The sequence below is a fragment of the Pygocentrus nattereri genome, chromosome 9, assembly GCF_015220715.1.
Source record: "Pygocentrus nattereri isolate fPygNat1 chromosome 9, fPygNat1.pri, whole genome shotgun sequence".
In the NCBI taxonomy this organism is placed as follows: Eukaryota; Metazoa; Chordata; class Actinopteri; order Characiformes; family Serrasalmidae; genus Pygocentrus; species Pygocentrus nattereri.
In genome coordinates, this window is record NC_051219.1 from 6296754 (window position 1) to 6323383 (window position 26630).

General features: G+C 43.2%; 1 protein-coding gene across 1 annotated transcript in view; it reads left to right on the forward strand.

Moving 5' to 3' along the window:
• Positions 1-25050, forward strand: part of LOC108411828 (trichohyalin-like) — a 72750-nt gene extending 47700 nt beyond the window's left edge. The window contains exon 11 of the mRNA XM_017683586.2: positions 20031-25050. Coding sequence (XP_017539075.2) covers positions 20031-22883 — 2853 coding nt within the window. The 3' untranslated portion in view covers positions 22884-25050. The remainder of the gene's footprint in view (positions 1-20030) is intronic.
• The last annotated feature ends 1580 nt before the right edge of the window (positions 25051-26630 follow it).

The following is a 26630-nucleotide window of genomic DNA, read 5'->3' on the forward strand; positions in this document are numbered from 1 at the left end:
ACATCCGTCTCCACCCACTCCATCCTGCACCCTCTTCCTCACCTCTTTTTTGCACTGTCCATTGCTCCATTGCTCCATTGTCCATTGCTCCATTGTCCGTTGACCCAAGATATTTGAAGTCATCCACCTTCACGACCTCTACTCCTTGCATCTTCACCTTTCCACCTGCCTCCCTCTCATTCACAAACATGTATTCTGTCTTATCTCTACTGACACTTCATTCCTCTCCTCTCCAGTGCAAACCTCCACCTCTCCAGATTCTCTTCCACCTGCTCCCTACTCTCACCACAGATTACAATGTCATCTGCAAACATCATGGTCCATGGAGCCTCCTGCCTGACCTCATCTGTCAACCTGTCCATCACCATTGCAAACAAGAAGGGGCTCAAAGCTGATCCCTGATGTAACCCTACCTTCACCTTGAAACCATTTGTCACTCCAACAGCACACCTCACCACTGTCTCACTGTCCACATACGTCCTGCACCACCCTAACATACTTTTCAGCTACACCTGACTTCCTCATACAGTACCACAGTTCCTGTCTTGGCACCCTATCATATGCCTTCTCTAGATCCTGTGGTGGAAATCGCTGGATGACAAGTAATAATGAAGGTCTCTGAGTCTGGATCAGGTATACCCAAAGCAGGCATGTTTTGCAAAGCTATCTTGAGCTGTGTGAAAGCTTCCTCAGCCTGCTCAGTCCACTGCAAGCGTGTGGTATTTGTGCTTTTTGTTGGGATGATTTCCCTCAGGGGCCCCTCTTTCTCAGCATAAGATGGAATGAAAGTGCGACAATATGAGCACATACCAAGGAAAGACAACAGCTGTTTCTTAGTCATTGGTTTGGGAGTTTGGCAAATCGCCTGTATTCTGTCTGCTGCCATTCGCTTTTGGCCTGCAGTGATAATGTGGCCCAGAAAGGTGACCTCTGGCTTGCAATACTGCAATTTGTTTTTGCTGGCTTTGTGCCCATTGTTGGCTAGATCCTCTTGGAACCTCTGGGGCTCTGGCATGGACTGCTGCATTTACTGCTTGCAGATCTTGAACAAACCTCCACTCCTCCCGGCCGGGTTTCTTTACTGGGAAGATTGGTGTTCTTACTGGTGAGTCTGGACATGGAACTATTACCCCTGCCTGGAGCAGTGCTTGAAATACAGGCTTAATGCCCTTAATTGCCTCAGGCTTCAAAGGATACTGGGCCTGCCTGGATCTGTATGCCGATTTGGGAGTGATCACAACTGGTTCACAGTCTTTAATTAGTCCCACATCATATTTACTAGACGCCCACAGTTGAGGAGGAAGTGAGGCCAGTTCTAGTTCCTCCTCCTCTGTGAGTGTGGCAGCCTGCACCAATGGAGGGGGGCCAACTAGCTCCACAGTGCGCTCCGTTCTCAATCTGCATTGAAAAGGGCACTTCCACATTTTCGTGGAGGTGCTGTACTGTACATTAAGGCGCTCTGTGTCAATCCAATCGTTAGCCTTGGCCACTCTCAAAGCCCATGGTCCAAAGTCTCGCCATGGGAGGGTGTGTTCAAATCTGGCTAGGGAGATGTGTGGGTACAAATTACCTACTGTGAATAATTCGCTCTGAGCTTTTGTCAGTGAAACTTGGGCGGCCGCCATTTTGTCGCTCCATATGAGTGCTGTAGTGGCAAGGGATTCTGTCATTTGGTTAAAAAACTGTTTCTCATAATCATGATCTGGGCCTCGACTGATGTGTGAGGTGCAATGCACATCTTGAGTTTTCCATTGCAAAGAACCTAAAACTGTTTGTTGGGCTTTTGACAGAAAATGTTCAACAGTTTCCCCTTGTTCATCACCACAGCACCACATGTAAGCGTATCCCCGGACTCCTGGTGCTAATTGAACCATGCATGGTTGTTCTAGAAAATCTATGGCTAGTCCCTCTGGTGAGCTAATCAAAGTGCATCCCAATTTACACATTAGATCCCTAGCTAACAGATTTACTGGGCAAACGAAAGATATTAAGAAACAATGCGAAAACATTTTGCCATTTAGAGAGCACTGGAGAGGCACAGACACTTTCTCTCTAACTACTTCTCCCCCCACACCTATTAATGCTTGAGATTTTCCCTGCTGTGTGTCACAATTAAGGTCATTCGTTCTAATCACCGAATGCCCTGCCCCACTATCTACCAAAAATTCCAAATCCTTCCCTTGTACCGTTAACATTATTTTTGGCATGCTTAAAGGGCATGTTGTCAGCTGCTGCACTAATGAAAAATAGGGAGAAGAAGATGGCACTTCCCTTTTTGGTGTGTCAGTGGATCCCGCCTCGCCATCCTGCCCCTCCGCCGCCCGTCACTTCTCTTGAGTGGGCTGTCCTGGACAGTCTCTGGCGAAATGTCCAAGTTGGCCGCAGTTATAGCACCGATTCTCCCATTCACCCATCTGATCCACACTTGGTTGGAAGGCTGGCCCATTGCCAGCGAATCCTCTCCCTCTGCCTCGTCCTCGACCCCTCCCCTGTCTTCTCCCTCGGCCTCCTTGGCGTGGAGCTCTGGTGGGGAGGGCTGCAACTTGCTGTACCATCGTCAGCATGGCTTGATCCATCGTGTCTGCTCGTTTTTTCTCTCTCCTCTTTGTTTCTGAGTTGAGGAAGCTTTCATGGTGTTTGGCATGATCCTCAATGACGCTGAGAGGCTGTCTGACAAATCCCACACAATGCTGTTTTATGGCGCTAGACAGTTCTGGCTTCAGTCCCAATAAGAAGCTATTACGCAAGTGTGCTTCCCATGGGCCCACGTGCTCTGCATCGTTCGCTCTCTGTGCAGGTGCTTCCAGCCCGCTGTAATCTGTGTGCACTCTTGTCAAGCGGACTAGATAATCTTGGACAGTCTCCCCATCTTCCTGCTTACATGCAGCTATCTTCCCCGTGTTCACATGCAGAGGGAAAGCAGCCTCTAGGCGAGTTCTCAGATCCCTTATCATATTCCGATAGGGAGCATTGGGGTCCGGTTGGCCAGCTGGTGGCTGATAACTGGGGGCTGCCAGGCGAATGTCTCCATCTGGCCAGTTCCGGTCGATCTTGCAGTAACTGGACCCCAGCTTCCTGAACAAGATGCGTTTTATCTCATTCGCAGTTGGGCGACAAGACATAACAAAGTCCTCAAATTCCTCTCCAAACCTTCGACCTCCTACTTGTCGAGGGTCGGATAAACCAGAGGCAGCTTCCATTGTATCCTTTTCAGTCCAGTATCGGTGGACTAACAATGGGCCTTCAGGTCCTGCAACTTCCACCATTGGAAAACATCCACTTACAGCCTGAACTGCTGTAAGAACATTCCCATCTATGTTGTTCTCGTTACGGCTTCTGGTGTGTGCAGCCACAGGTGACCACACGGGAGGAGGCTGCTGCTGTCCACGGCCGGTCGGGGATGGGCTGGTCTGCGGAGCCGCTGATGCGCTCTGTTGGATCTCACCCAGGCCTGCCCTTGCTGGTGCGTATGGGCTAGGCATTGCAGGTGGTGGCGGTGGTTGGTTGTATGGCGGTGGAGGTGGTTGGAGCATCTCCGGTAGTGGTGGTGGGAGCATCTCCGGTGGTGGTGGTGGGAGCATCTCCGGTGGTGGTGCTGCTGGTTCTCCCGGTTGGGGTCGTCTCGGTGGGGCGGCATCGAGGTCAGGATCAAGCGTGACTGAGACACACTGAGACACAGGGTTAGTTCCCCCCCCCCCCCCCCCCCCCCTCTCTCACTCTCTCTCTTTTGTGCTTCATCCATCCAGAACTCTACTGCTTGTAACATTTTCTCTTTTTCTGACAATGCTTAGTTATTGCCTTTGAGCAACCAACTGGTGGCTGCTCAAGTCTTTTCTTGAACCTGTTTAAATACTTCACACTGAGGCTCCCAGTAGTAGGGAATCCGAAATACTTTATCCACAACGGGACATACATAATGCTATCAGTGCCATAATCCTGGCTCATCTGACTAAAGAGAGCCGCATTGTGAACTTTAGGATTAAACTGTAGGTCTTTAGTTACCTGGGATCCCATTTTGCTCTCTCACTCGATCTTGGCGACTCAGAGAAATTTGGCCCCAACAACCAAGTCTCACCTCCCTTTTTATCCCTATATCCCTATTTAATACCCAATCAGCACCCTGTACTATTGGTATTACTTATGCACTCCTCCCCACGGTCCGGACCTATTGCTCTAAAGATACGTCTATCAGTAGAGGCCTCGCTCTGACCAGGCTAGTCTTTTCTGATTGCGCCGTCGAGCGTCCTGCCCTGACTGCCACGCAATGTGTTACACCGTCATGCAACTAACTTTGTCCAGGGCGGAGTGCTTTAGGCGAGGTGGAGGGGTATAAAGTTCAACAACGATCAAATAATCTTAAACTTGTCACTCACCACCTATTTGTTCGTTGATGAGGCTTGGACTGCGTGCGGAGGGATGATTAGTCACACCCGCCCCCACGGTACTTCTCCCTTATTCTGTGGGATTTTCCCCTGCTGTTGGGTCCGGCTTCAGCCAGAGAGCGTCCTCGGTGGGTGTTTCACTCCTCCTCCCCTCGCCGCAGTCCGCTGTTCATCCTGTTCGTGACGCCAAATTGTGGTGGAAATCGCTGGATGACAAGTAATAATGAAGGTCTCTGAGTCTGGATCAGGTATACCCAAAGCAGGCATGTTTTGCAAAGCTATCTTGAGCTGTGTGAAAGCTTCCTCAGCCTGCTCAGTCCACTGCAGGCGTGTGGTATTTGTGCTTTTTGTTGGGATGATTTCCCTCAGGGGCCCCTCTTTCTGTGCAAACAAAGACACAATGTAGCTCCTTCTGACCTTCTCTGTACTTCTCTACCAACACTCTCAACACAAAAATTGCATCTGTGGTATTCTTTCTGGGCATGAAACCAAACTGCTGCTCATTGATCTGAACCTCTTGCCTTAGCCTTGCTTCAACAACTCTTACCAAAACTAGTGTCACTGTCCAGATATTTCTGGGCTTAACTGTATATGGCTGGTTATGTAGTGGTCAAAATTGTAAATTGACATTTACTGAGTAGAACTGCTTGTAGTCATTGAAATGATGAGAAATGCATGAATACCATGATTTACCATGATGTGCTTACATCAGTGTTCATTGACAAAGAAGCAGATGGCTCCTCCCCCAGATTTAATGGTGAACTTTGCATCCCTGTCCTACCTGAGCAGGTGCAGTGCACTCTCAGGGTTCAGATCAGAAAGCCAAGTCTCAGTAAAGCAGAGGGCACAGGCAGTTGAAAAGTCCTCATTGGTTTTGGTTGAGCAGAAGTAGTTTTTCCATTTTGTTGTGTAGAGATTGCTGAATGGACAGAAATAAAGATGGTAAAGATCCACACTGTCTCAGTCTTACAACCCCAATTGCAATGAAGTTGGGACGTTGTGTAAAACATAAATTAAAAACAGAATACGATGATTTGCAAATCCTTTTCAACCTATATTCATCTGAATACTCTACAAAGTGTGGACGAAACCAGTCCTGCGTGTTCGTTAATACAAAAAAAAAAATTGAGACGAGTAGATCAGACTGAAGTGAAACAAACGGTTTTATTACAGAATTCTGGAGAGGTTACAAACAGAGAACATGCATCATGTATCTCCCAAGTAAGCTCTGACCCCTTCTCATCTGACTCCCTTTTTTATAGTCGCATTACAGCTCTTCCCTTCTCTAGCCTCCAATGTGTGCGTTAGCCCATCTCACCAATCTATATCATAAAAGTGTAAGGATGAGCTCGAGATGTGAGCGCGTCTGCAAGGTCAGCTTAAGGTATTTCCTGTGTTTATCAACTCCCCCCGCTTTCCAGACAATGGCTCTGCTTATCTGACAAGATGAAACACATGTGTGGTGTGCTAATCCCAGTGTCTACTACAATCAGCTTCGAGATATTACCTGTTATCTGACGTCCTTGTGCATTCCACCGTTAGTCAGCACACAGCCTTATGTGCTGACTCTTAGCTCTTAGAATTGGACAATATGACCATTAAGCTTTCAATGGTAAACATAAGCTTTCTTTAATAAATCTTAAAAAAGAAATATGAACAATACTAAGGCTAATAATTCCGCAAAAGACAAGATATTTAATGTTCAAACGGATAAACTTTGTTGTTTTTTGCAAATATTCATTCATTTTGAATTTGATGCCTGCAACACATTCCAAAGAAGATGGGACAGGGGTAACAACAGACAGGGAACATTAAGGAATGCTCAAAAAAATGCCTGCTTAGAACATTCCACAGGTGAGTGTCATGATTAAGTATAAAGGGAGCATCCCTGAAAGGCTCTGTCATTCACAAGCAAGGCTGGGGCAATTTTCACCACTTTGTGAACAACTTCATAAGCAAACAGTCCAACAGTTTAAGAACAACATTTCTCAACGTGCAATTGCAAGGAATTTAGGGATTATCATCATCTACAGTCCACAATATCATCAAAAGATTCAGAGAATCTGCAGAAGTAAGCAACAAGGCAGAAAACCAACATTCAATGCCTGTGACCTTCGATCCCTCAGGCAACATCATTCTGTAATGGATATTACCACATGGGCTCAGGAACACTTCAGAAAACCATTGTCAGTGAACACAGTTCGTCACTCTATCTACAGTTGCAAGTTAAAACTCTGCCATGCAAAGCAAAAGCCATATACCAACAACACCCAGAAACACCGCCGACTTCTCTGGGCCCGAGCTCATCTGAGATTAACTGACACAAAGTGGAGAAGGGTCCTGAGGTCTGATGAGTCCACATTTCAAATTGTTTTTGGAAATCATGGACGTTGTGTCCTCTGAGCCAAAGAGGATAAGGACTGTCCAGATTGTTTTCAGCGCAAAGTTCAAAAGCCAGCATCTCTGATGGTGTGGGGGTGTGTTAGTGCCCATGGCATGGGTAACTTGCACATCTGTGAAGGCACTATTAATGCTGAAAGGTACATACAGGTTTTGGAGCAACATATGCTGCCATCCAAGCAACGTCTTTTTCAGGGACATCCCTGCTTATTTCAGCAAGACAACGCCAAGACACATTCTGCACATGTTACAATAGCGTGGCTTCATAGTAAAAGAGTGCAGGTACTAGACTGACCTGCCTGCAGTCCAGACCTGTCTCCCATTGAAAATGTGTGGCACATTATGAAGCGCAAAATATGACAATGGAGACCCCGGACTGTTGAGGAACTGAAGTTGTACATCAAGTAATAATGGGAAAGAATTCCACCTACAAAGCTTCAACAGTTAGTGTCCTCAGTTCCCAAACGCTTATTGAGTGTTGTTAAAAGGAAAGCGGTGTAACACAGTGGTAACCATGCCCCTGTCCCAACTTCTTTGGAAAGGAAAGCAACAAAATTAAAAAAGAGGGAATATTTGTAAAACACAATAAAGTTTATCCATTTGAACATTAAATATCTTGTGTTTGTAGTGTATTCAATTGAATTAAGGTTGAAAAGAATTAGAAAATCATTGTGTTCTGTTTTTATTTATGTTTTATACAACTTCCCAACTTCATTGGAATTCGGGCTGTACAAGTGCTCCAGCCCTTCTACGTCAGCCTACTATACCTCTTAGCCAAGTTGAGCAGAGCCACTTCATACATCAGGATATAATGAAGTGTAAGGTCTGCATCAGATAGGAATAGTAATTAATAAAGGTAATTATTAAGTATTAACATATTTTTAACCCATTCTGTCTAATTCTGTTAATTAATACCATGACAGTATATTATTTAAAACCAATGTGAAAATAGACACATGCTCATAATTTCAAAGAATGTGTAATTTTTTAATTCTTGTAAATTATATATATATATGAATGATTTAATTATACTATATTAATTGGTTGTTTAGATTGTATTGTTTAGATCAATGTCACATGATAAACAAACTTATTTTACTAACAACATTGCAAAAAGAAATGATCCACAGGTTACGTATGTAACAAAATAATAGTTTAATTTATGTAGTAAAATAACTGAGTAAATCATTCAGTATGACATGACAAGCAAATTTGTCATTTATTAAAGATATTCATAAGTCATTTATTAAATGTGGACAGAATGCAGCCAGAAAGACTAGCATCTATGCTAATTCAATGCTTATTTACTGTCATTCTTTTGTTATGCCTTTATCAGTCATGCCTTCTATCAATGAACTAAAATTCTAAAAAAGGCTGAAATCTCATTAATCAATGATAAATTTGATTTGAAGGTTTTATTTTTTTAATTATCACAAACCTTACTCATATCCTGCAAACGTGGTGCCGCAGAGTGCAAGCGTTGAGTGAGAGCCCAATGTGTGTAACTGAAATTATGCCTGAACATACATACACTGTGGCCTAGGTAGCCTTAATGAAGAGAACTGCGCTGAGACAATCAGAATAATATTTAATGATAGACAGAATTAAAACACTGACCTTGATCTTGCTGATAAGTGCCCAGAATCATGTTAGATAAAAAACTAACATAAACATTTAAAACACCTTGACTAAGACAGCGCCAAACACACTTCTATGTTTGTGATATTTTACAGGCTATTTGACATAAAATGCATAACGTAGCAGACCTACATTGTTTTTTCCTCATATATTTTATGCTGGAAGACACAAAACTGTGTTTCATTAAATCTTTTTATTGCCTCTTGTAGAATCACAGACATATTGCACTTTTCAAGTAAAAAAACAAAAAGTGAATTTCTGCATCAACCCCTTACCCTTAAACCATAACCCACCCACCCCCTTAGAACACCTACTTCCACTAAAGCTGCTCCTGGGGATCAGCTTTACAGAGATAAACAGAATATCTACCAGAACAAGAGTGGTCTAAATCAGAGTGTAAGTAATACTAAATATCAATTGTAAATTACAATATGTACAAATATCAATAACATTAGAAAAGGAGTTTAAATAAAAATAAAATAAAATTAATAAATAAATAAAATAGTAACGATAATGATAAAAATAATAAAAAACATAGAAAAGGGCAACACGTAACTCTCAATTCACATATTTAGGCATAGCTATCTTTGAGTAAAACAGAATTGTTGATAAACTCAAGCATAGGATCCCAGGTCCTGTGAATGAATCTCAAGGAACCCTTCAGGGAGAATCTTAGCTGAACCTGGTCCAGGATGCAAGCCCAGTGGTCGTCTGAAATAGTAATTCCCAAGTTCTCCTCCCAGGATTTTCTAAGGGTTTCAGTAGGTTCTACCTGTACTGAATTAATTAAATTATATATAACAGATATGAGTTGCTTTTTGGAATAATCAAGAGCAAGAAATTGATTGATATAGGTTTCAGGAAGACAATTAGGGAAGTGGGGGAATAGTTTTTGGACAAAATGTCGGGCCTGAAAAAATCGAAAGAGGTGACTATTGGGTAAGTCAAATCTAGTACATAAGTCTGAGAAGGATGAAAAGACCCCATCCTTATAAAACTCAAAAACTGTAGTAAGCCCCTTACTTGACAAGAAGCGAAAAAAAGGCAAGTCAGAGCAGGATGGAGGAAACAAGTGATTTTTAAGATAGGCATATGGATTGAGGCACTATGAAAACCAAAATGTTTCCTAAATTGGAGCCAAATTTTAATAGCACTGATAACAACTGGATTCATAGAAGCTTTGTCAACAGATATGGGGAGTTGGGAACAAAGTACAGTAAATAGGGAGCTATGAGAATACGAGAACTCAATATGAGCCCTTGGTGGAAGGCCATTTGGTGCTTTCCAATAGGCCCAGTAAAGTAATTTATGAATATTACAAGCCCAATAGTAGTAACGAATGTTAGGGAGTGCCAAGCCTCCTTCAGACCTCGAGAGCTGGAGAACTGACCTTTTGAGACGTGCGGGTTTGTTGTCCCATAAAAATGCATTCAGTAAAAGATCAAAGTTGACAAAGAAGGATTTACTAATAACCACAGGGATATGTTGAAAACTATATAAGAATCTAGGAAGTGCGACCATTTTAATCAAGCTAACACGGCCTGTAAGGGACAATGGAAGGGAGGCCCACCTGGTTATGTCCTATTTAAATTTATCAAGGAGAGGCTGAACATTTTTGGAGACAAGGTCATTAAATGAGTTGATAAAGGATACCCCCAAACACTTAAATCCCCCTGCTGCTATTACAAAGGGAAATGTTGACTGCAGAAGGGACTTTGCTAGAGAGTTAACAAAAAATAGCTCGCTTTTTTTCAAGTTCAATTTATAACCTGAGAGATGGCTAAACTGGTCGAGAATTTCTAATATTGGTGGAAGGGATGAGGCGGGCTTAGAAATCTAAAGAAGAAGATCATCTGCGTAAAAGGGAAAGTTTATATACTACATTGTAACATGTAGTGCCCTCAAATCTGTCCTGGCTACGAAGCCAGATTGCTAAAGGCTCTAATGCCATGTTGAATAGCAAGGGGGATAGCGTCCCTGGTATGTCCCATGGTATAAAGGAAAAGGTGATGAGTTCATCCTGTTAGTATGGATGGAAGCAGTTGGGGCAGTGTATAACAGATGTATCCAACGAATAAAGTTAGAGTCAAAACCAAATTTGTCTAAAATGAAGAACAGGTAACCCCATTCCACCCTATCAAAAGCTTTTTCAGCATCAAGGGACACTACAATTTCAGGAGAGTTGGAAGAAGGGGAATATAAAATATTAAGTAATCTCCTGATGTTGAAGAATGAGTGTCTGCCCTGTATAAAACCTGTTTGGTCAGGGGCAATAAAGTCTGGCATAATCTGCTGAAGCCAATGAGACAGAACTTTAGCCAGAATTTAAAAATCTACATTTAAGAGCAATATTGGTCTGTAACTGCCGCAAAGGGTCAAGTCCTTGTCCTTTTTGAGTAACAAAGAGATAGTTGCTGAAGATAAGATTGGAAGAAGTCTGCCTTTGTCAAATGAGTCATTGTATAACCATGTCAAGATAGGGAGAAGCTGTGTAGAAAATGCTTTGTAGAATTCTACTGTAAAACCATCAGGTCCAGGGGATTTTCCATTTTAGAGTGACCCTATTGCCTCTTGTATCTCCAGGGTGGAAATGGGCCTACCCATGTCCACAGCCAGTCTCGTTAACTTTGGGGTAATTTAGTGCATCAAGAAAGCAGTGTAACTCTAAGGGATTGAAGGGCTGTTCTGACATGTAGAGGCTGGAATAATAATCAAAAAAGACTCTGTTAATTTCAGATGGGTCTGAGGTTATATTGCCCGAAGGTAACTTAATCTTAGAAATCAACCTGGAGGCGTAACCTGGAGGTGTGCAAGCAACTTCCCCGCTTTATCTCCCTGTTCAAAGAATAATTGTTTAGATTGTTGCAGTTGTCTCACTATTTTGTGCATCATCAAAAGGTCATGCTCTGAGTGTAATTGAAGGCATTTCTTGTAAAGAGTGGTAGAGGGTGTGGAAGCATCGACTGTGTCTAATTTGAAAAGTTCGTCTGTTATCTCTAAGGACCTAGCTCTCTCTGCCCGTCTCACCTGAGAAGAATAAGAAATCACTTGCTCACGAATAAAAGCCTTGAAGGCCTCCCATAAAATGTCTTTACCAACCTCGGGAGTATCGTTAACAGCAAAATAGAAGCTTATCTGAGCGTCAATAAAGTTCCAGAACTCATTATTGGATAGCATAAATGAACTGAATCTCCATTGTTTAACAAAATTTGGGGCAGAAGGAAAACTGATATAAACTGTTGTGGGGGTGTGGTCCGAAATGACAATGGTGTGATAATCACATGAGTTAACATTTTGGAGTAGTCTGTTATCTAGCAAGAAAAAATCTATCCTTGAGAAAGAGTGATGCACATGAGAGAAAAAAGAGAAGACTTTGCCCTGTGGATTTTTAAATCCCCAGGGGTCTGACAAACCTAATCAGGATTTGTGATTTAACACAGCACTGGCCGATTTCGACAAGGTGGCCTGATTAAGTGACAACCTATCAAGACTCGCATCCTGAACGAGAATCCATAAAAAAAGAAAATGCAGTGACAGAGAACCAGAGAACAATGAAGTAACTGTCAAAGGTTCATCAGTCCAGACCAATCGTACGTGTTTAGCTAGTGATCTTAAGATAACTGTGTTCGCCAATGATGTCAAATATGACAGCTAAATGGCTGAAGCAGACTTTAGCCCTGAGCTAGCAAGTAGCTAGTTCGTAGCACTCAATTAGCACAAACTTTTATGCTCTCTACAATGTTTACCATTAGCCCAGAGATTCGTTAGGTAGCTTTTAGCCTCCTCAACTGAAGCAAGTCTCCTCTTAACCCCGTCCTTGATCGTGATGATAAGCTTAGCTGGGAATAACAGCGCAGACTTGAGACCGAGGTTGTAGAGAACTGCTAGTTCTTCTCTCTCTATGGGGCTGCCATGGTATTGTAGCTTGCCTCTGTCCTCGTGGACGATTCTCTCTTTCTGTTGGAAATGGTGTAGTCGGATTATAACTGCCCTTGGCTTCTCCCCTGGACACGGCTTACTGGTCAGTGCCCTGTGCACTCGGTCAAGCTTTGGGGGAGAGTGCAAAATCTCCTCACCGAAAACCTCACCAGGAGCTCAGAGAAAAAGACTGTAGGACGATGACCCTCGATCAATTCTGGTAAGCCGACAATTCTGATGTTGTTACGATGGCTTCGAGATTCCAGGTCGATGATTCTTGCTGAAAGCTTGGCATTGGTTTCCTTTAGCATAGAGCACATGGCTTCAAGGGCTAGCACGCGCACGCCTAGGAGGCTAGCGTTGGATTCCAGGGAGAAAATCTTCTGGTTATGTTCGAAAACCGTGGTATGGATGCTGTCAAGTTTGGTTTCAAGAACTGAGATTGAGGACCTGAATTCCGCAGAGAGGGACTTTTTGTGTTCTTCCAGGAGGCGAGCTAGCGACGCCTCTTCTTTTGAGTCAGGCTTGACACCGAGTTTCTTCTTGCATGGTTTTGTAGACTTGGAAGACATATTTATATGAAATGCAGCAAAACAACTGGTTTTGTCTTGTAAATTGTAAAAAAATGCTGTGCTGCAGGGTTTGAAAGGTAGAAAGTCCAAAATGACCACTACACGTCTATTCCATTCCTGCTCCTAACTGGGGTGTGAAGTTTTTTTGAGTGATTTTACTGATAAATAATTTAATTCTTGTTCACTGTAATGATATAAAGATCTTTAGATCTCCAACTTACATGGCATATAAATGTAAGGAGTAAACATGCACAGACATATTAAGCAATGAATTGTATCATATGTCATTATCAAATGTATGCAGTCTTTTTTCCTGGCAGTCAAGCCTTTTCTGTGTAACAAATAAAATTTATGAAGATTCTTTAATCATGAAATGTTCACACAGAGATGCCATTGATTTTCCTGCAGATTAGTGTATTGGTTTTAAGCCTATAATTTTATGATGAACTTACATCATCTCCATCACACAGTATGTATTATAGAAAGGGTCTTAAGGTATTAAGTCCATCCATCCATCCATCCATCATTGTTGACCGCTAGTCCAGACAGGGTCGCGGTAGCAGTTGGGAGAGCAGAGAATCCCAGATGACTCTGTCCCCCGCAACTTCCTCCAGCTCATTCCTGGGGACCCCAAGCCGCTCCCAAGCCAACTTGGAGACATAATCCCTCCAGCGGGTCCTAGGACGACCCCGGGGTCTTGTCCTGGTAGGCCGTGCCTGGTACACCCCCACCGGGAGGCGTCCAGGGGGCATCCGGATCAGATGCCCGAACCACCTCAGCTGGCTCATCTCAATGCGGAGGAGTAGAGGCTCTACTCTGAGCTCCTTCTGGATGACCGAGCTCCTCACTCTATCGCATAGCGTGTAGCCCGCCTCCCAACGAAGAAAGCTCATTTCCGCCGCTTGTATTCACAATCTTGTTCTTTTGGTCATTACCCACAGCTCATGACCATAGGTGAGGGTTAAGATGTAGATCGACTGGTAAACAGAGAGCTTCGCCTTTTGGCTCAACTCCCACTTCACCACTACAGTATGGTACAGTGACCGCATTATTGCTGCCGCCTGTCCCAGCCTATGGCCGATCTCACGATCCCTCTTCCCGTCACTCGTGAACAAGACCCCAAAATACTTAAACTCCTCCACCTGGGGCAGGTCCTTTCCCCTTACCTGGAGTGGGCATGCCATCCTTTTCTGGGCCAAGACCATGGACTCAGACTTGGAGGTACTGATCCGCATACCAACTGATCAGCTGCAAACCCCTCCAGTGAGTGCTGGAGGCATCCATGTGATTCTGCCAAAAGAACAACATCATCTGCAAATAGCAGAGACGCCACCCTCCGGCCTCCACATATAATGCCCTCCTGACCCCGGCTACGCCCTGACACTCTGTCCATGAATATCAAGAACAAGAGTGCACACAGAGCACAACCCTGGCAGAGTCCAACGCTAACACTGAAAGAGTCTGACTTAATGCCGAGTATATGGACACAGCTCTTACTCCGGGAGTACAGAGATTGGATAGACCGGAGTAGTAGCCCCGGCACCCCATACTCCCGGAGGACCTCCCACAAGATATCTCGAGGAACACGGTCATAAGCCTTCTCCAAGTCCACAAAACACATGTAGACTGGGTTGACAAACTCCCATGCCCCCTCAACAATCTGTGAGAGGGTGAAAAGCTGATCCATTGTTCCATGGCCGGGACGGAATCCACATTGTTCCTCCTCAATCTGAGGTTCAACTATCGGTCGGAGTCTCCTTTCCAGCACCTTTGCATAGACTTTGCCAGGGAGGCTGAGCAGTGTGATACCCCGATAATTGGCACACACCCTCCGGTTCCCTTTTTTAAAAATAGGGACAATCACCCCAGTCTGCCAGTCCAAGGGTACTGTTCCCGAGGTCCATGCAATATTGCAGAGGCGTGTTAGCCATGACAGCCCCACAATATCCAGAGCTCTCCCGGAGGTGGGAGTTGAAATCATTCCGAACAGAGGCCTCTGAAAGTCATTCCCAGCACACCCTCACTATTTGCTTGGGCCTACCGGATCTGACCATCAGTCTTCCCTGCCATCTGATCCAACTCACCACCAGATGGTGATCAGTTGACAGCTCAACACCTCTCTTCACCCTAGTGTCCAGAACATATGGTCCCAAGTCAGATGAAACAACAACAAAGTCGATCATTGACCTTTGACCCAAGGAGCTCTGGTACCATGTACACTTATGAACATCCTTGTGTTCGAACTTGGTGTTCGTTAGAGACAATCCATGCATGGCACAGAAGTCCAATAACAATTCACCATTCGGGTTTAGATCGGGCAGGCCGTTCTTCCCAATCACGCCTCTCCAGCTCTCCCAGTCATTGCCAACTTGAGCATTGAAGTCTCCCAGTAGGACTATGGAGTCTGTAGACGGGACCCTTTCCAGAACCCCGCCCACTCGCTCCAAGAAGGCCGAATACTCTGACCTGTTGTTTGGTGCATAAGCACAAACAACAGTCAAAGTTTTCCTCTCTGCGAATTTAATTCGCATTGAGGCGACCCTCACGTCCACCGGGACAAACTCCAACTGCATGGTCACCAGCCGGGGACTTGTGAGTATCCCCACACCCGCCAGGTGCCTCTCACCCTGTGCAACCCCTGAGTAGGAGAGAGACCAACCCCTATCCAGGAGTTTGGTTCCAGAGCCGACACTGTGGGTGGAGGTGAGCCCAACTGTATCTAGTTGGTACCTCTCAACCTCCTGCACAAGTTCCGGCCCCCCCCCCCCCCCCCAGTGAGGTTACATTCCATGTACCAAGAGCTAGTTTCTGCTGCAGGGGCCTAGGCCACCTAGGGCCTCCCCGCAATCTCCCACTGCCAATATGGCACTGCACCGCTCCCCCATGCTGGACCTTGCGGGTGGTGGGCCCACATGGCCTCCCCACATTGCCTCTTCGGGCTGAGCCCGGCCGGATTACGTGTGTTGCCCGTTCACCAGGCGCTCGCCATGAAACACTACCCCCAGGCCTGGCTCCAGGCAGGGTACACGAGCCAAGCGCATGAGGACCAGTTTAGATGCCTCAGTGCACGTGGAGCTGTCAGGGGCCGAAATCAGAAGGTCATCTGCATACTGCAGGAGCACAGCACCCCCGGGGAGGGAAAGGTCAGAAATGAGGTCTCGGAGCGACGCGGCGAACGCCGCAGGCGAGTCGCAGAAACCTTGCGGCAAACAAGACCACGTGTATTGGCGTTGGCGATGAGTGAAAGCGAAAATCGGCTGGGTGTCAGGTTCAACAGGAATGCTGAAAAAAGCAGAACTAACGTCTAAAACAGTAAAAAATGCGTGTTGACACGGAATGGAGGTCAATATCGAAGAGACATCAGGCACAATTGGGGCGATAGGCACGATGGCGTCATTAAGGCGTCGAAAATCTTGAGTGAATCGCCAAGAACCGTCCGGCTTGGGGACTGGGTTAATCGGTGTGTTATACGCACTTTGACATGGGACGACCACACCTAAAGAGAGAAGTTTCTGTAGAATAGAGTCTATACCACACAGTTTGTGCTTGGGCAAAGGGTATTGTTTAACAAAAACAGGAGTGGGGCTTTTTAGAGTAGCCTCATATGGTTTACAGTCAACCCTGCCAACATCATCCCTATGTGCAGCCCAAACAGTGTGTGGTATAGAACGCAGAGGCTCAGGAACCTCTGTGGCGTGTGAGACAGACAGCAGAGCAGACACAGGTGATTTAAAGGATTTATTGGCGATGTTGAGATTGCGATTGAAATCTCCCGTGGACACGGTCATGCGCGAACCAGAAAAGGACAGGGATAGACCAAGTTTACTCATTAAATCCCGCCCCATAAGGTTAAAGGGACAATCTGGCATGAACACGAAAGAATGAGTAAATCGCACTGCGTCGCATACAACCTGAAGTGGGGGCGTATACGGAGATGAGAAGGGCTGTCCTGTAATACCCACAGAGCTAGTGATTCTAGATGATAAAGGCCCCTCATAGCGAAGAGAGCATGGCGCCGGTATCAATGAGAAAATTATAATCAACACCAGATACATTGAGAGACACAACAGGAAGGTCATGATTCAGATGGTTGGCAAGGGGAAGAGCACATTTTGGTAACAAAAAGTGCAGCTGTCCTGTTATTTATCTGTCTTTTCTTAAACCTAACTTGCCTGGCACTGCTGTGGATACACAGTAGTGATCAGACAATGCAACATCCTTAATAGAGGCTGAAATGTTAAGACCCTTTGAGATAACCACATCCAAAGTGTGACCATGGCAATGTGTGCTTCCAGTCACATGCTGAGAAAGTTCAAAAGATTCAAGTACATCATAGAGTTCTTTGGTGTAATTATCCTTGTGATTATCAATATGAATGTTAAAATCACCAGCAATAACAAAATGATCAAATTCAGTAGAAATAAAAGATAACATATCTGTGAAGTCATCAATAAAATTAGCATTGTACCTTGGAGGTCTGTAGACAGTTACTAATAATATTCTTTGTGCCCCCTTTAAAATCGCATCTAAATATTCAAAAGATGTGAAATCACCAAGTGGTAACTGCTTGCATTGGAAAGTATCATTAAACAGCATTGCTACACTTCCGCCTTTCTTGCCGGTGCGTGAAACATTTAAAAAGTTAAAGTTTGGTGGAGCCGTCTCAGTTAACACAATATCAGCACTACATGAGTTTAATGTCTCTGTTAAAAGCATGAAATCAAGCCTGTGAGTTGTAATTAAATCATTAATTATATAAGACTTATTTGTAAGAGATCTGATATTCAGTAGAGCTAACTTAATAACCTGTGCACTTTGTTTCAAAGACTGTGAGTTACCTCCAACATACTGCAGGTTGGATGTATTCACAGTATCTGACCTAAACTCCTTGTTCTTTCTGCTTCTGATACGAACTGGAATGGGAAAGATAATTTGGACACAGGGTCCATGCATGTTTTGGAAACAAGTACCGCTGATATCATCACTGTAGCAGCACAGACCCAAAAGAGAGAATGCAGAAAGGCTGAGCGCAGATGGCGTAAAACCAAATTTCACATACATAAAGAGAGTTTCTTCAGTTCATCCCACACCTTTTTCATGTCATACCACGATTTATAGCTTTCATTCATGTAAGATAGGTCTCATCCGGGATCCCCTATGCCCTCATTAATCCCTGGGGTATGCGGGTATTTGCGGATTACTTTCGGTCCAACCAGCTAGGTTGGACAAAAATGGATCAACATAATAGCCCAAATTACATCTACGCATCCATGCAGCCGGTGTCTCTTCCGGCTCTGGTTGGAACGACGTGCCCAGTATGGAAAAATACAGTGAGAGCTGTACTGAGAGTTTCCACTATAGGACATTCCCTGTCTCCCACTAAGCGCTTAGGTTTAAATGTACCCTCTCTACTCTCACTCTCGTACTCCCGCCCACCCGACAGGGCTGGGTCGGTTCGCTCTGAACACCCAGGTGATCTCGACAACCAGGTAGAGGTCCAAAAACGATTAATTGGACTTACCTGGGTGAAGAGAACACGTCGGAGGTCACCATTTGAAAGGACCGGCCGTCACCTGTCCTGTGGAAAGTCTCAGTTGCAGCAAGAGCGCTCGGTGCAGAAAGACAGAACCACTCTCGTAATCAATCAAAGAGTTTATTAAGTCTTCTGCACAAAGAAAGAAGGGCACTCCTTCTTTTATACAAACACGTCCTGCCCTGTTGCGTACAAGCAAACAGGGTGGACCCAAATAAGTTGTCTAACAGTCATGAAATGCTAAGCTGACACTCACGGACCACCGGAACTGCCCAAAGGAGGGGGGCTTCTGCTCTGTGTACGATAATCTTACCTACGAAAGAGAACAAATGGTTCTGGACAGAATGTTGTCCCGATAAGAGGAGCAAGTTGTTTGTGCAAACTGCCAAGGACAGTAGCTATGCTTGCTGCAAAGTCTGCTTAGAGCAGAGTTAGAGCAGAGTTAACCCTTTCAGTCTGGGTCTTCACTCCAGACCTGTTCACCCTGGGAGACCCTACCAGGAGCATATTGCTCCCGCTGACTTAGCTCTGAAGATCCCTAGACCACACAAGCCCTTCCGCCATGACAAGGCCCCAATCCAGGAAGGGTATTAAGTCATGGTACTAATTAACAGACTTAGAATGAATTAGAGTTAGAATAATAGTATTAAACGATTACATTCAATAATTGTTATTCATATGTGATTCAGTTCTTTATTAATGTATACACTTCATTATCTCCTGATGTGTTAAGTATTAGTACATGCATTAATTCACTGTGATGAAAGCATCTGTATTAATTAGTATTAATATGTGCTTATTTATTAACCAGTATTGTGAAGTGTTACCATATAAGCTACACTGTTTTTGTCTGACTCATGCGTGAATTTGAAGATGTGGTGAACAGACAACAGATGTTAAATTTTGTTGGTGGTTTTTGACTATTTTTTGTTATTAGATGGTTACACAACACGTGTCATTCAGTACTACACAGCAAAACAAGTAGCGTTGTATTTACAACCACAAAAGTAATATTTACAATACTCATTAACATCTAAACACTACAGTAGTTTATTTTTATTTCATTGTGCAGGAGCTGTTCATTTTATATAATTTCCTTTATATTTAATCTGTCATCTGATTATCAAAACAGTAGTGCTTTTAGCAGCACTGATAATCCAAATAATTACCAGTAGTAGTGGCATTCACAATACAGCAGAATATAAGTCATATCACCAGCTCATGGAAGTTCATAAAAGTGATTTTTAAACAGAAGCCATGAATTAGGCTAGAGGCCAAAAACAGAAATAAGCTATTTGGCTAAGCAAATACTACCACTTGTGAGTTTGGGGTAGGAACCAGCTTAAACATAAATAAGTGTACTAGGGACTGACCCCATTTCACACTACATCAGGACTCATTATAGTCTGCTGCCATTGAAAATGAATCTTACCTATTAATCACCTTTTAGGTAAGATAAAGCCCACATACATTTAAAAATTAAAAACAAAAATATTCATAAATCTCATAAATACTCATAAATCTAAACACTAAATAGTAATCTTTGTTGGTATCTTCATTAATCAAAATGCTAATCTTTCTCAAAAGGTGTTTGAAGAAATTCTGTCACAAAGGACCTTCACTGAAAACATGCAAGATCCAGATTCAGATTTGCAGGACATCAGAAAATCAACTCTGAAAAGTCTTATGGACACTCTACAGAGTCTCGGTCTTGACGATTTCTATCCTAACAAAATGAACACTGAATCCATCCTGTCAATTGGCAGCCCTAAGGAGAAACAATCAGACAGTAATGTGGCTTTTAGATATGTGCAAAAACTGCTGATGATGAACTATAAAGTGAGATTTATTACAGAGGAAAATGAGAACAAAGACTGTACCCTGTCCATTAGAACAAGTGGACAATGTGATAGAAAAGATGTCTGTGATGTTGGTGTGTTTGTTGTGATGAATGAAGATGGCAGTAACTATGGGGCCAAATTTGAAACTACTGTCAAGGGCATCCTACCATCAGTCAGCGAAGCGGAGGAAATGTCACATGAATACGATCATCTTGATGAATTTCTCAGTGACAAGGATGACTCTAATAATGCTAAAGGAAAGGAAAATATTCACCCAATGGATGTCCAGATGGCAGTTTTCCACTGTGCAGATAGTTTCCTCAAGCAGTATATGATAAGTAAGCTCTCCTTCTGCCAGTATGCTCTGCCACTGCTGGTGCCCATTCCTACATCTACAGATATTGCATTCCAAATTTGGTCATTTCAGCAGACAAACAAAACCTGGAGATCAAGTGATGGCATCAGCAAAACTAAGCCAGTCTGTCAGATTAAAGCTCCAATGGTGTTTTTCTGCAGGCTGGGCTCTGTTTCCACTTCCAAATCCCAGCTGCTGAATTCTGTGATTAACCCAAAGCACGACACCTTCTTCCACAGAGACAGTCCAGGCAGCAGCAAGAATCATCTGTTCATGGAGGGGTTGGTGGAGATTGCCTGGTACTGTCCTGCAGGGAACAATGATGACCTTTTTAGTGAATGCATTACATTCTGTAATCTTCATGGTGATGCTGTAAAGAACAGAGCACAAACTGACTTTCTGAGTAAACGAGCAACAGTCAATGTTGTCCTGATGGAAAATACTAAGTGCAAAGAAAGGAAATTTTTAGAGGAACTTTACAAATCTTCAAAGCCTCTTATTTGTCTTATCAGTGATGAGCAGAAAGGTTCACATAAGTTATCCAACGGGCTTAATGTCAAAATTGGACTGAGAGGTAGAAAACAAAATGAGTTTCATAAAGAACTGATTACTGTAATTACAAATTGTTTGAAGAAGTGTAATTTCAGTCCGACTTTCAGTCTTGAGGAAAGCTCTGAGCTGGCAAAACAGCATGGGTTCAGAGTTGATGAAGACAGTGTGTATTGCCAGGAAGGGAAGATCAGAGCTCAGGAAGTTATGAAGGATCTGGAGGGTGAAGACATCTCAAAAATCAAGAACAAGTTACTGCCCTATCAGGGGAAACTGTGGCATGATTGGTCCATTAAGAAAAAACAAATTCATCGCACATGTGGAGAAATGGAACATACTATAAATGTTACATCAAATGAATTGAACAAAATAAGGATGAAGCAATGTGGCAACGACCTCAAATTCATTCAAAATGTTGTTAAAAATCTGCTGTCAAAGAGTGCAGTGGAGGAGCGGTACTTTGTCCAGTGGGTTAAAAATTTTATTGATGCCAGGTTTTCAGAGCAGGTTTCTCAAGTTCATTTAAAATACAACAGCAAATGGCTTGAAGTGCAGAAGTTGAAAACTACACGAGGAAAGTCTGAAGAGCTGAAGGTCCTGCAGAAACAGCTAGAAGAAGTTTCAGAGGAGCTGGACACAGTGACATTTGGTCTGGAGCACATATTCAGGGAAATGGGTCAGATTTATGAGGCTTGGGCTGCAGTGCCTGAAGAAATGAGGGCAGATGTTTCTGCTTTCCCTGTTGTGGCTGCAGACCTCCTGATCTCTGGACATCCCCTGGAGCTGATAGATGGAGATGCTGCTCATGTCCCTCTGACCTGGATAGAGTCTGTTCTGGACAAGGTCATTGAGAGACTGGGAGACCAGAGAGTGTTTGTGCTGTCTGTTCTGGGTCTGCAGAGCTCAGGAAAGTCCACCATGCTCAACACTATGTTTGGGCTGCAATTTGCTGTGAGAGCTGGCAGATGCACAAGAGGAGCTTTCATGCAGCTGATCAGAGTGAAAGAAGAGGTTAAAGAACAGCTGAACTTTGACCACCTGCTTGTAGTCGACACAGAAGGACTTCAGTCTTTAGAGCTGGCTGGAAAATCAACATTCAGTCATGACAATGAACTGGCCACTTTCATCATTTGCCTTGCAAATATGACCCTGATAAACATTTTTGGAGAAAACCCTGCAGAAATTCTGGGAATTCTTCAGATTGTTATTCAGGCCATCCTCAGAATGAAAAATGTCAACCTGAATCCAAGCTGCATGTTTGTCCATCAGAATATTACAGACCTCACATCTGAAGAAAAAAATATGGATGGAAGGTGGCGATTGCAGGAAAAATTGAATGAAATAACACGTTCAGTTGCAAAAGAAGAAGGGAGCAATGCCGAGTATTTCACTGATGTGATCAAATTCAACACTCAGACAGATGTGTATTACTTTGCCCAGCTGTGGGAGGGAAACCCGCCCATGGCTCCCCCAAACCCACAATACAGTGAAAACATTGAACGCCTCAAACAGGCCATTCTCAAAGCTGCAGCACACCAGAAAGCTCTAACACTTTCAGAGCTCAAAGTCTGGATTAAAGACCTGTGGACTGTAGTTTGTAGTGAAGATTTGTTGTTTACCTTTAAAAACAGCCTAGAGGTTGCATTACACAGGGGGAGAAATGCATATTTTCAAGCACTGAAAATAGAAAACTGACATGTAAAAGTCATAAATGTACAGGACTATATCACAACTGTTGGAACAAAATCTGCATCTGCATTTTTTGTTTCAGTTTTTGACATAGTTTGAAAATGCATCCTGACCTTTACATTATGTGTAAGCTTCATGATGAATGGATCAAAAGAGATAACCCAAAATAACCTGGAAAAATTATTTTCATTCTTGTGTCATACAAGAGGTACAAAGTTTTGTTCCAACAGCAGTGATATATAGAGTACCAAGATGAAATAATTTTAGGTTTTTACTGAGAATAAAATCTGAGCGCCTTCTTCAGTGATGAATGTAAGTTGAGTGAAAAACATAAGACAAATGGCTTTGTTAATGATAGACCAAGGCAAAATAACAAAATATTAGAATAAAGGAAATCAAAGAATGGAAATTAAATATGTATTAAATACCTGGCCTTGTAAAGAGAAGGCAGTTGATGGGGTGTTCAGAGGAATTTGAGAGATGTTAAGGCAAGGACATAAAAGGTTCTGATAAGAGTAGACATACTTATGATTCAAACACCATCACTCGGTTCAGCATTCATATTTTGTATGAGCTTTACATGTTGGGAACAGGACATTATCATTAGGAATGTTTGAACACATGAACCAAGCAAAAGGAGACTCAAAATGCATAAATAAAGAAGACTATGGCCAGAAGCACTGCCAGACATTATGTACACTACAACAAAGATGCAGGACTTGTACCATATGACTGGCAGTCATATGGTGAGTGCTCCAGTGATGGACATCTGAGTAGTAATGCTGGAACTATTTCACGTTTATACACAAAGTCCAATTTGTAAGCAAACAGGTGTCAGAGGCCCGGAACCAGTATAAACTGGGTCATTAACTGAGCTTTAATTTTGGTTATACAAGTTTTTGATATATCCATGTTTGTTTGAGGGAAATAATATCCATAATAGCTTCAACTTAATATAGCCATATATAATGCATAAATTACAGGGCAGTAGTGTGGAAATTATGAGTTACATACAATTTTCTATAAAAACTATATTTTGCCCTTTAAGACTGGTCATCAAAATAATAATTTTACAGTGATAGTTTTAATGAAGAAAATATTGTATCACAAAAAAATATTAACAGAAAAATGTTTGCTGACGTATTCAACCCCAGTGCTGTGGAAGCTTTTAGTAATGTGGCAAGAATAAAATTATACTCAGGAAAAAAAAAATCAAAGTATGTCTGGAGTTCGCCATAAGGCAAAAATAAAGCCTTTGGGCCAAAAATTGTGTGATGCAAACCAAAGTAACACAGGGATGCTAAACAAAAAAGATTAATGTGCTACAATGTCTAAAATCTCAATTAAAATTGAGATTCTGTGCCACTATTGGAAAAATACGGTTCACAAGCATCACCCAAATCTGCATAAAGAATGGGCTAAAATCATTCTAAAACAGTGTGCAACGCTGGTAGAAACTTACCCCAACAGACTTAAATACTTAAAAGTATGGCAACAAAAGATGGGTCTACCAACTACTTGTCTTAATGGGTTGAATGCCAACATCATTTTTGTGCTTTCATCTACACTTTGAAAACATTCTTGATCCTAAGAAGTGGTATCTATTGTGGTATCTACAACAAAATGGCCATAGGCTTAAGATGTTTTTATAGCAGAGAAATGGTAATTGTATTGTTAGGCATGCTGTACCTATATTCACGAAACCTTAAAAATACTCCCCCCCCCTGGTCTTAGGCATGCATAAATAAGTAAGACTTAAGTAATTATTTGACTTGTTGATTTGATTTGTTTCCTATAGTAGTCCAGATAGCCATGCCATTCTTTTTTAGTGAATGCCAACCTTACTTTTTATGGTCTTTGATCTTGAGCTACATGCATGGTATTCTAAGAGAACCAACTCAAATAAAAAAAAAGTTTTAAGATATACTTGTTTATCATTTTGAGTTTGTTATTGATCAGTTTATTTAATCATTTTTATCATTGATCATTTCACATTCTTATATTTAGATATTCATGAATCAAAAATTTTGGGAGATTCAACATGCCCTTGATAAGTTGTGTGGGTTTGTTACAAAAACTGATAGTATGCTAATGCATCTAATGAGAAGGAAAGTTGGGTAACAACTGGAAAGTGTAAATTAAGTTTTAATAAATTACCTTCTTCCAAAAATGATCTGCCTTATGTTCTCTTTCATTAATATGAAGTCAAACAGAAGGTATGAAAATCTACAGATTGAGTCTTTATCAATATGTATCTGGGAAAATAGGACTGAAGTTGGAATAATTATAATTGATATTACGTTATGTGAGACCACCACATTAGAAACCATGGAGAAACCACCCATTAGGGGTGTACTTTGTGTACTTCTGGTGCCGGTCCCAAGCCCAGATAAATGGTGAGGGTTGCGTCAGGAAGGGCATCCGCCATAAAACTTGTGCCAAAACTATCATGCAGATCATGAATATGATTGCCATACCGGATTGGTCAAGGCCCGGGTTAACAACGACCGCCTCCGGTGCTGTTGACCAGCAGGGTACCGGTGGAAATTGGACTACTGTAGGTCGAAGACCATCAAAGAGGAGAGTAGGAAGGTGGGTTAGAAGGCAGCGAGAGAGAAGGAAAGGCAGGAGTGTGGAGGTTAGAGTAGAGACTCTGAACATAGGGACAATGACTGGTAAAGGCAGAGAGCTTGCAGACATGATGGAGAGAAGGAAGGTATATATTCTGTGTGTCCAGGAGACCAGATGGAAAGGAAGCAAGGCCAGGAACATTGGAGGCGGATTCAAACTGTTCTATCGTGGTGTAGAGAGGAAGAGAAATGGAGTAAGGATAATCCTAAAGGAGCAGCTTGGGAAAAGTGTTCTGGATGTAAAGAGAGTGTCAGACAGGATCATGAGCCTGAAGTTTGAGGTTGATGGTGTGATTGTGAATGTGGTCTGTTCATATGCACCACAGGTTGGTTGTCAGTTAGAGGAGAAAGAGGAATTTTGGAATAAGATAGATGAAGTGGTAGATGGTGTCCCTAGATAGGAGAGATTGGTGAGACTTCAATGGACATGGGGTGGCACGGTGGCGTGGTGGGTAGCGCTGTCGCCTCACAGTGAGGAGGCCCTGGGTTCGATTCCTCGACCAGGTGGCCAGGGTCCTCTCTGTGTGGAGTTTGCATGTTCTCCCCGTGTCTACGTGGGTTTCCTCCGGGTTCTCCGGTTTCCTCCCACAGTCCAATAGACATGCAGTCAGGCCAATTGGACATGCTAAATTGTCCCTAGGTGTGAGTGACTGTCTGTGTCTGTCTGCCCTGCGATGGACTGGTGACCTGTCCAGGGTGTATCCTGCCTTCCACACGAAGACTGCTGGGATAGGCTCCAGCATCCCCCCGTGACCCTGACAGAGAAGCGGCTTAGAAAATGGATGGATGGATCAATGGACATGTTGGTGAAGGAAACAGAGGGGATGAAGAGGTGCTGGGTGTGTATGGTGTGAAATGCAGAAGGTCAGATGGTTGTAGATTTTGCAAAAAGAATGGAAATGGCTGTGTTGAACACGTATTTTCAGAAGAGGGAAGAACACAGGGTGACATACAAGAGTGGAGGGAGGTGCACACAGGTGCATTATATCCTTAGCAGGAGATGCCACCTAAAGGAGATTGGAGATTGTAAAGTGGTGCCAGGGGAAAGTGTAGCAAGGCAGCATAGGGTGGTTGTCTGTAGAATGAGATTAGAAACAAAGAAGAGGAAGAGCGTGAAGACAGA